The 11,234-nt window shown below is 36.6% G+C and overlaps 1 protein-coding gene across 1 annotated transcript in view; it reads right to left on the bottom strand.

The window, feature by feature from the left end:
- The window catches only part of HORMAD1 (HORMA domain containing 1), a 72,419-nt gene that overhangs the window by 43,572 nt on the left and 17,613 nt on the right, over window positions 1-11,234 (bottom strand). Inside the window, exons 5-9 of the mRNA XM_007950933.1 lie at window positions 9,790-9,810; window positions 9,544-9,570; window positions 7,834-7,901; window positions 7,188-7,339; window positions 4,995-5,257 (exon numbers count right to left, since the gene is read on the bottom strand). Coding sequence (XP_007949124.1) covers window positions 4,995-5,257; window positions 7,188-7,339; window positions 7,834-7,901; window positions 9,544-9,570; window positions 9,790-9,810 — 531 coding nt within the window. The remainder of the gene's footprint in view (window positions 1-4,994; window positions 5,258-7,187; window positions 7,340-7,833; window positions 7,902-9,543; window positions 9,571-9,789; window positions 9,811-11,234) is intronic.

The following is an 11,234-nucleotide window of genomic DNA, read 5'->3' as shown; positions in this document are numbered from 1 at the left end:
TCTAGGGTTTTGTCTGTTTTCCTTGGTCTGTCTCTCAATCCTTTGAAGATCCTAAAGATAATTCTTTTGAATTCCTTATCAGAGAGTTCCAGTGCTGCTTTTTCCTCAGGGATGTGTTCTGGGTCTGTATCCTGCTCCCTTGTTTCTACCACTTTATCTTTCTTCTTTGTGTGGACTGTGATGGTCAGTTGTCTCCAAGACATCATGGCATTGTTGTATTTAGATCTCTGTTGACTGTTTGTGAAGAGTAGCGAAGGGTGACTCAGGCTTTTGGTGGTTTTTTATCGTTGGCCCATTGGTGGAGAAGGAGGTGGTGGTCTCACTCAGTAAGTGAAGTTGCAGGAGGTGTGGGTGTAGTTGTGTCTTATGGGGACTGTTGCTGTCTCCCACGCAATTAGACAAAAATTACAATTGAATAACCATCAAAAAAGTAAAAGCACATGGACAAAATATACCATACAATCACACAGGAACAGTAACCAAAAAAAAAGGAAAGAGAAGAAGGAAACCTGCAATATCTGGGGAAGGACAATAAGAGAAAAAAGGTAGAGAAGGAGAATAATGAAGAAACAAATGGGAAAAATGCAAAAAGAAAAACAAGGAATGGGGTTAACTACAAAAAAAAAAAAAAAGAAAAAAAAATTGCAACCAGGAAAGGGAAAAGAAAAAAAACTGAAAACTAGGACCTGGGAGGGCAAGAATAAAGAATAATGGACAAAAGTAGTAATAATAATTGCGGTTTTAAAACAGACAAAAACAAGCAAACTAAAAAACAGAAAAAAGAAAGAGAGAAAAAATGGGGGGAGAGCAGGGAAGGACACCTAGGCTGTCTGAGGACACAGACTGGGATGGAGTTCCTGTGGGCCCAGAAGGTGGGTGGGAGTGGGGGATGCCCGCACCTCTGTTCACCAGGAGGGTGTGGGGTATAAGAGTAACAAGGGGAGTGTCGCACCTTTCCAGCCGTCCAGGTCCGGAATGTCCTTGGGGTTACTGGCAAGTGGAACCTGTGCTTAAGCCCCTGGAATCCTGGAGAACACTGTCACTTTAAATATCTAAAATGGTCAAGCCACTTGTAAATATTCAAAATGGTTGCACTCTCTGGACAGGCAAAAATCCACAGCTCAGCCCACCTTCCTCTTCACTGCTGCTTTGCCTTTTATTCCCTAGCCACTAGAGCAGTCCTCCGTGCAGTCCCTGGCTAGCAGGCTGATTTTTAGGTTAATTCTTAGGTCCTACCAACACTCGGCAATCTCCAAGCTGTCTGTGCCATCAGAATCGCTCAGGATCTCCTCCAGACCGCAGCTCCATGTCTCCTTTTTTGGTATTTTCATGCAAATTCTTCTGCTAGTTGGAGTTTAGTCCACTTCTATATCCTTCCCTTTAAGGCTCAGTGGTCCAGGATTATCTTCTGTGTCTGTGTTAATTGGTTTCCCTTTTCTTTGTTGAAGAGGGTCTGTGCAGTCTTTCTGCCTATCCTGCCATCTTACTGGAACCTCCAGTATCTGAGGTCTTAAGGACTTATGAACAACAAATGGCCATCTATAACTCCATACAGCAAAGTCTCTGTGGAAAAAAAATACTCTTAAGTGTGATCATTGAACTCCCATAAGAATTCTTGATCAGAAGTAGGAAATGAGAAAAAGCTTTCCAAAACTTAACTTGACTGGACTAAGGATTCTAACTGAGCTGTAGGCCAAATTCCGCTGTAGGCCAAATTCCACAGTAGGCCAAATTTCATTTTCTCACTGAGACTTACATCTGCTTTGTATTTGATAGAATGGAGAATTTTACAAAACACTGTACAGATTAGAATTAGGTAATGCTGATGAATGTGGTTTTGTCTGGCTTCCAGTATGCAAGCGTGTTAAGCATGTGACTTTAGTGGTCAGCCAATTCTCTGAAAATGCCCCTATCATCCCCCCACCTCTTTAAAGCACCCTCTATAATTTTAAATTGTTTAAGGAAGCTTATAGTTATCCAAAATCATGTCGCCTAGAGTTATCCTGACAAAGATGACCAACTCCTGCAGAAGTGGTCAACCAAGACCCTAGCACTTGCAACTTTGTAAATACTATCCAATCAATAGACCAGGAGGCTGCTGTGTGAACAGAACAAGGGGCTACTGCATGGTTTAAAATCAGGGAGTGTGTCAGGTTGTATCCTTTTACCATGCTTATTCAATCTGTATGCTGAACAAATATAATCCGAGAAGCTGGACTATATGAAGAGGAACGGGCATCAGGATTGGAGGAAGACTCATTAACAACTTGTGATATTCAGACGACACAACTTTTCTTGCTGAAAGTTAGGATGACTTGAAGCACTTATTGTGTGTGTGTGTTATATGCTGTTGAGTTGGACCTGACTCATAACGATCCCTCCTTGGGTTTCCGAGGCAATATCACTAAGGAAGTAGATTGCCCAACTTTCTTTCCAAGGAGTGGCTGGTGGGTTTGAAGTGCCAGCCTTCTGGTTAGCAGTCAAGTGCCTTAGGCACTACGCTGCAGAGCTCCCTGAAGCACTTACTAATGAAGACTAAAGACTTCAGTCTGCATTATGGATTACATCTCAACATTAAGAAAACAAAAATCCTCACAAGTGGACCAATAAGCAGCATCACAATAAATGGAGAAAGACTGAAGTTGTTAAAGATTTCATATTACTTGGTTCCACAATCAACACCAATGGAAGCATCAATCAGGATATCAGACAACGTATTGCATTGGGCAAATCTGCTAGAAAAGACCTCTTTAAAGTGCTGAAGAGCATAGATGTCTCCTTGAAGACTATGGTGCTCCTAACCCAAGCCATGGTATTTTCAGTTGCCTCATATGCATGTCAAAGCTGGACAGTGAACAAGGAAGACTGAAGAAGAGTTGATGCCTTTGAGTTGTGGTGTTGGTGAAGAATACTGAAAGCACCCTGGACTGCCAAAAGAATGAACAAATCTGCCCTGGAAGAAGTGCAGCCGGAATGGTCCCTGGAAGCAAGAATGGCAGACTTTGTCTCACCTACTTTGGTCATGTTGTCAGAAGGGACCATTCATTCCCTGGAGAAGGATATCATGCTTAGTAAAGTGGAGGGTCAGTGAAAAAGGGGAAAGCCCTCAAGGAGATGGATTGACACAATGGCTGCAAGGATAGGCTCAGGTATAGTAAGGATTGTGAGGCTGGCACAGGACCGGGCACTGTTTCGTTCTCTTGTGCATAGCGTCGCTATGAGTTGGAGCCGATTCAATGGCACCTAACAACAATAACAACATCATTCAATCAAATATACCCCAAATATCCCCTACTCAATTGCAATCAAAAACTTTTGACTCTGTGTTTCCCAATTTTGCAAAATGTTCTTTCACCATAATAAACTGTTTTTACTTTAAACAGACTTGTAGTCTTTTTTTTCCTTACTATGACATGTCTAATTATAATTATTATTCCCTTTTGACATATGTCAAAGAGCTTTAAATATTTTGAGGAATGCTACATAAATCCCAGATATATCAGAAGGAAGATGGGGCAATCTACTTCCGTACTTCCCAAGGAGGGGTCGCTATGAGTCGGGTCCAACTCGATGGCACATAACATCACAACAACACATATTTATTTATAAAGCAAGACTGGGATTTAAGTTTTTGGGAAAAGTTTTCTTCCTTGACTGAATTGGTTGAAAAGTACTTGAATCTTTTATTTGTAAAGATGTGGGCACAGAGTAGCAATCTTAATTGAGAAGAGTCAGCCTCTGTAAATTTGTACTATGGTCACAATTTTGAATAAAACAAGAGAAAAAATAGAGATGAGATTAAAAAAACCCATGTTATCGCTAAAATATTAAATAAATGATAGCTTTCACACTTCCTAGGAGTGAGGCATCCTAAATAAATAAAGACACTTTTATACTGCTATTCATCGCATCATTCAGGCAATACTGAGAACCCACTGACTGCAAATCAAAGTGCTAGCTAGGCAGAAGAGGGTTACAAAGATGAATAACACACATTTCTTGTCTTCCAGGAACTTCCAAGGCTGTTTCAGGATAATGACTTTCCAGTTCTGGAGGAATTTCCAGTACAGGCTACATGAGCACTTAGGAAAGATGTAGAAAGGATTCCAGCATTTGCTGGGTAATGGACTAAACTGATTTTCAAATTATGCTCCAGATTTCTAGGCAATGATTGGCTGGGCCTCTAGCACCATGCCCTGCTTCAATCAGAATAGTTTTGTTTTAAAATTTCTGAGTATAATGTTATTTGGATCAATGTAAAAAGTTTGAAAATCTCAGGCTTACACCTTCTTTAAGGTCTCTTCCAACTTTGAGTTTATGATTATAATACAGGCATAAAACAAACGAAAAACCAAACTCTTGGAGATATTACAGGTTCAGTTCCAAACTACAGCAATAAAGCATATATTTTAATGAAGTGCATTACATGAATTTTTTGGTTTACCAATGCATATAAAAATTATGTTTACACTATACTGATAGTATATTATGTGTACAACAGCACTATGAGAACATTTGAAATATTATGAGAATTACCAAAATGTGACACAGAAGACATGAAATGAGCAATCCTATTGGAAAAATGGCGCCAATAGACTTGCTTGGACACAGGGTTGCCACAAACCTTCAATTTGTAAAAAATGTAGTATCTGTGAGGCACAATAAAGCAAAAAATCAAAACCAAACTCAGTGCCGTTGAGTCGTATCTGACTCATAGCAACCCCTCCTTGGTTTCCACTATGGAAGTAGATTGCCTGACCTTCTTTCCTAGGAGTGGCTGGTGGATTTCAGCCACCAGGGGTCTAGTTAGCAGTCAAATGCCTTAGGCACTATGCTACCAAAGTTCCCACAATAAAACGAAGCACAATAAAATGAGATATGCCTGTATATTATTTATATAAATATTATTGAGAGCTACTGAAGTTTTCAGAATTGAGTCATACATTATCGTTGCATATATTATCATTGTACTTTGTAACTCTTTAAATGCTTACACTTATGTAATGCTCCTGTTCATCTTCTAGATCATCTTTGCCCATCAGGACTTTTTGAAGTGGTGTTTTTAATGATAGTTTTGGTGACAGTATAGCTGAATCAATGTTTTCCATTCGTTCTTTCTCAGTGGTCACTTTTATTTTGAAGGTGTGAAAAGGTGTTGGGACTTCACCCACATTTAAGTACATAGGCTCCCCTTCAAATATCACTCCTTCACAGTTGCCATCCTTGAAGCCAGGAGGCTGGTAATCTGGTGGTGTAACTGTAGAAAAAGTAATTATAAACTGTGCTTTTTATGAAATTGAGGAAGAAGACTATTAACATTATGAAAATACATACAGATAGAAGAAATTTCAAACAATATAAACCAAACAAGAAACAAACTCATTGTCACTGAGTTGACTCCAACTCATAGAAACCCTATGAGACAGGGTAGAACTACCCCATAGGATTTCTAAGGCTGTAAATCTTTATGAAAGCAGGCATATACCGAAGCTGGAACACCTTTGCACAGTGAATAAGGATCCCAAGGCTGTGTGATGAGTTCAGGCTAGTAGTTCTGAGAGTCAGAATTGGACCATATGCCTGGGTTCATCTTTTGGCTTTTTCACTTAGGAGTTCATGACGTTGGGCACATTCATCTGTATCTCCAATTGGGAAATGGACATAGTGAACAATTTTCTGCCATGTAGCATCTGGTGGGTTCAAACCACTAACCTTTCGGTTAACAGCCAAGCGCTTAACCACTGTGCCACCAGAGCTTCTTCAAATAGTATACCAAAAAAAAAAAAAAAAATTCTAAACCCACTGCTATAGAATCAATTCTAACTCATAGTGATTCCTACTGTGTTTCCAAGGCAGTAAATCTTTACAGAAGTAGATTGTCCCATTTTCCTTCCAGAGAATGGCTGGTGGGTTTGAACCACGAACCCACTCGATGGCACGTTAACAACAACAACAAATTATTTCCAAGTCTCCATTTTATTCCCTCAAATTAATCTTTGTTTACTTCACTTGACTGGCTGTGTGACCTTAAACAAATTACAAATATATCTAATTTGATTTCATCATCTGTCAAATGGGGAAAATAATAGTACTTACCCCACAGGGACGAAGCCCTAGTGGCACAATGGTCAAAAAATGCTCAGCTGCTAACCAAAAGGTTGGCGGTTCAAACCTACAGCCACTCTGCATGAGAAAAGTTGTAGCAGTCTGCTTCTATAAATATTTACAGCCTTGGAAACCTTATGGGGCAGTTTTACTCTGTCCTGTAGGGTTTTTATGAGTGTGAATTGACTCAACAGCAGTGGAAAAGCCTTATAGAGTTATTGTAGGTATTAAGTGAATTAAAATTTATAAAATGTTCAAAAAAGAACTAGCACATATTGTTAGCTTTTATTACTGTTGTTGCTTTATGTGTTTCTAGAAGATATTATGCATGTGAAAGATACATTTTATATTCTTAAAAATACAAAGGTGATACTAGCCTTTTTAAAATTTAATAATATCTCTTAAATAACTTATCAGCACATTCTTTTAAATGGAAGTGTTGTTGTTATAGGTGCTGTTGAGTTGATTCTATTATAGAGGTCCACCAAAATTTACTCAATTCCCCCAATGAAGTACATTTAAGTTGTTTCCAGTTTTTCCTATCTTAACCCATGTTATAATAATGAACATCATTATAATACATAACCCTACATATTTGTGCAAGTATATTCTCAAAATATTTTTCTAGCTATAGAATTTATAGATTAAAGAGAATGTACATTTAAAATTTTGGTACTGCTAAATTGTCCTCTAAAAATTTTATACATATATATATACATTTCCCCCTAAGAGTATATAAAAATGCCTGCTTCCCCATACCCTTGCCAATAGTGGGTTTACAAGTGTTACCAATCTGATAAGTGAAAAATGATATCTCATTGTTACATTTCTTTAATTATGAATGAGGCTTTACCTCACACGGATATGTTCTTAGCACTAGAGAAATCTGTATGTAATTTAAAGTCTATTTGTTCAAATATTTATTTTCAAATACTGATATTAAATACTAATTTTATGATTCCTAAAAATAAATAATAATTTAGATGCTTTAAAATATTTATCTAAATTAGAATGTAAACTGACATTCAATAATAATAAAACCTGCAGATACTAATTGAAATAGGATGTATTACAAATAGTACCTTCATCGTAGTAAAAAAGTTTCATGGTCAAACAAACATCATTAGGTAGAGGTCCCAGATTTTGCATTAGAATATAAATCTTGCGAATGAGGAGAATACTTGCTTTCTTAGTGTCAGCAGAGGACATGCTAGATCCATTGTTTTGGTTTTGACTAGAAAAGAATCACACAATTTCTTTTGTGAAACCTGTGGCTTCTAATTTTATAACTTCCCATTTTACTATTTGAGATCTTACTCCTATTACAGCATTACATTGTTAAATTGTAAGTTACCATAAAAATGTGTTTATGTTAGTATTGCAATTTTTTAAAGTATCACTAGTATCATCATTAATATCATTGTTATAAACTAATGACTCAATTTTTTATAAAATAATTCATATATTTTTATATAAGGTGTTAAAAGAAACAAATGATAGATGTTAATTATATTTTTAATCACTCAAGCATACAGTAGTTTACTACTCTTTGGCTCTGTTACCACAATTAAAACAGTATATAATTAGCTACTCCAAGTATATATTATACGCTTAGATAGTTAATTGGGAATATGTGAGATATTTTAGAATTGATCCTGAAATTTGGCTGTATAGTATTAGTATGAATAAGTGGTGTTCTGTAATGCAAAAGAAATTATAGAACAATACCTTAAGAAGTCCATTACTGGTCCATTATTGGTATACTTGAATTTAAATTGGTAACATTCTGAAATTGCCTTAAATAGAAAACATTACAGTTATGCATCTAATATACAGTACTGGCTGTCAAACTGCTATGTATTTATGATTCTTAACATCTATTTGATTATTTTTTCTGCCACGTTAATTAATCTATTGGCCCATTGAGGCTTTCAAGTCCTCAGCCAATTTCCATGGTCTGGGCTTTTGGGGTCCTCTTGGAGAGAGATGTATTCTCCTACTTATTGTAAGATATGTTATGTATATTATAAGGAAGGAACTCCTTAGCAGGCAGATAAGGGAGGCAGCATACCTCAGCAGAGTAGCTAAGCACGGGGTTTACATCCTTGCTATCCTATAATCGCAGGAAAATAATTTAAACCTTTTCTAAGTCTCAATTTCTCCAGCTAATAAAAGGGATTGAAAACAGTGCCTATCTCAGTGGTGGTTGTGAATATTCATCAAATGCATACTGCAAGCATTCAGTAAATGTTATTTTTATTTAGTGCACCAGAAAGGTGGCTCTTTTAATCAAATAAAAATGCACAACTATAAAACACTTGAGAATAAATGAACATTTTCTGAACAATGAGTTAATTCATAGCTTTTGCCCAAATAATCTGCTTTGTCACCTTGGACATATACTAAATGCTGATTACATGAATGGATATTAAAGAAGACAGATTCCCAGTTCTCCTAAAGCTCTTAAAATTTTTATTGCTTTCTTTTAATGTTCACATAGGGATAAGGATTAGCTTTAAAAAATGGCTTTAAATCTGCTTCTCTATCACTGAATGAAACATTATATTGTAACAGAGTGTAATGACTAAGTAGGTTCAAGTTCTGGTTCTGTCATTTCTGCCACTGGGGACCCTAGGCAAGTTACCTTGTAGTTATTATTTTTTTTCAATCTGTAAAATTGAAATGATAATGGTAGTAACCTCACTGAGGTTGAGGTGAACAAATGAGATAATGCATATATAGCTCCAAAGAATAAAGCCTAGTATGTAGTAAGCACTCAATAGTCTTTTCTTGTTTTTTATTTTCTGGTTTCCCCTTTCATTAGTTGTCTTCCTGCTTTCCCTTAATTAGCAGATGAACAGGTAGATGTGACTAGATTGGCACAGATATTCAAAATTTGAGTTTCTTATTTTCTTCAAACTCAAGCCCTTTCATAATTCTACAGACAGAATATTGTAAAGAACCCGAAATCAGGAGATTTAAGTTATTTATAACAATTTCTAGCCTTGTGATCCCGAATCAGTCATACTAGAATCTCTCTTGTAGTAAATTTATTAATCTGTTTAAAGATACACAAGCCCTGCCTTACCTCAAGAAGTTTTTATGAGGTTCAAATGTATAAATATTTATGAAAGTGCATTGGTTAAAGCACAGTTAAAAGAACAGTATGTTGTTGTTGTTGTTGTTATGTGCTGTCGAGTTGGACCCGACTCATAGCGACCCCTCCTTGGGTTTCTGAGGCAGGATCACTACGGAAGTAGATTGCCTCGTCTTCCTTCCGAGGAGTGGCTGGTGGGTTTGAACCGCCAGCCTTCTGGTTAGCATCAAGTGCCTTAGGCACTATGCTACCAGAGCTCCTAAAAGAATAATATAGTTTTATACTATTTTTACATATTAGAGGCATTATGTTTCCTTATAACTCAAGCACAGCACACATACCTGAGGGTCTTCTGGATTTGTATATACCTATTTAAAAATAATTTGCAATTGAGTTATCTTAAGGCTATGAATTCAAGAAGAACTAAATTGGGTGTTTAGACTAAATTATTAAATGAACTCAGCAAAGCAGAACAAGTAAAACAACCTCCCCAAAATATTAGTTTATTTTTTTCTAGTATATATAGATCAATTGTTTGACTAAATTGACATAATCTATTGATAGTTTTGTTATTTTAAAATACTTACAGCTAGAACAACCATCCTTAGCTGAAACACAACAAAGAACAAAATATATTACTTGTATTTTATAAAATATTTGTTCATGATGGATCATGAGTATTCTTTGTACAATTTCAACATTTATTTCTAATAATTATTGCAGAAGATAGGCTTCATGTCGTGCGTATAAGGCAATACTTTAGATATGTTTCCTTATTCCACAAAATACCTATTCCTAGTAGACTTATTGATGATTAAAAGTCATGTCAGCACTTTATTTTATTGACTAAAGCAAACAGGGGCATTACAAGCAGTTAAGAGGAAAATATATGTTGTAAATTAACACATTAAACCTTACCAATGTGAGATCAGGTTTTGAAAAGAGAAAAAAGTTCATGACCCTTAGCTTGTGAAAAAGGAAAAAAGGCTTTGAAGATCTTATGATCAGGAAATCATTCACTCCAGTGATCAGCCAAAAATCTAAATTATTCTTGATCCTGGTCTATTCCTTATACTCCACAACCCATCAACAAGATGAATAAATTCTACTGGCAAATATATCCTGAATCCATTCATTTTTTTGTCTTGCTGTCATCCTTGTCTAAGCCACCATTACTTCTCACAAGAACTGCAGTAATGGCCTAAATGCCATTCTCCTTATTTCCAAACTTATTCTCCTTCTATGATATAGTCTCTAAATAGCAGTCAGAGTGATTTTTAAAAAACTTAAATACAGATAAAATGTTACATCTCTACTTAAAAACTTGAAATAAATTTTATTTGCACCTAAAATAAAGTCCTTACCTACCCAGTCCTGAATATTCAGGCCCTGTCTATCTCTCTAGGTCACTCTCCCCCACTGCTCATTGCTCTCCAGTCATATTGGCCTTTTTGTTCCTTGAAATATTCAAACTCACCTCCAAGTCTTTGATTTTGATTTTCTCTTTGTCAGGAATATTCCCTCCCAAAATCAGTGTTTGGCTGCTTTCTTCTTATTCAGGCCCCAGCTTAAATGCCACCTCCTCATAGAAGCTCCCCCTGACAGCTCTATCTAAAGTTAGACCCATCTCTCCATTTACTTTTTCTAAAATTTTTAAATAGCATTTCATACTAATCGAAATTATCTGATGACTTATTTCATTGATGGTTTTTCTGCTATAAATGGGACCTTTTTTGTCTTGTTGACCACTGCTACCTCACCCAGTTCCTACCTAGAATACGTACTTAGCATATGTTGTTATTGTTGTTAGATGCCATCGAGTCATTTCTGACTCATAGTGACCCTAGGCACAACAGAATGAAACACTGCCTGGTCTTGTGCCAGCCTCACAATCCTTGCTATACCTGAGCCCCTCATTGCAGCCACTGTGTCTATCCATCTCCTTGAGGGCATTCCCCTTCACTGACCCTCCACTTTACCAAGCATGATATCCTTTTCCAGGGAATGGTTCCTTCTTTTTTTTTTTTTTTTT

The sequence above is a fragment of the Orycteropus afer genome, unplaced genomic scaffold (genome assembly GCF_000298275.1).
Source record: "Orycteropus afer afer isolate SDZICR_OR568_19922 unplaced genomic scaffold, OryAfe1.0 scaffold00290, whole genome shotgun sequence".
In the NCBI taxonomy this organism is placed as follows: Eukaryota; Metazoa; Chordata; class Mammalia; order Tubulidentata; family Orycteropodidae; genus Orycteropus; species Orycteropus afer.
This window is presented reverse-complemented; position numbering and strand designations above follow the sequence as displayed.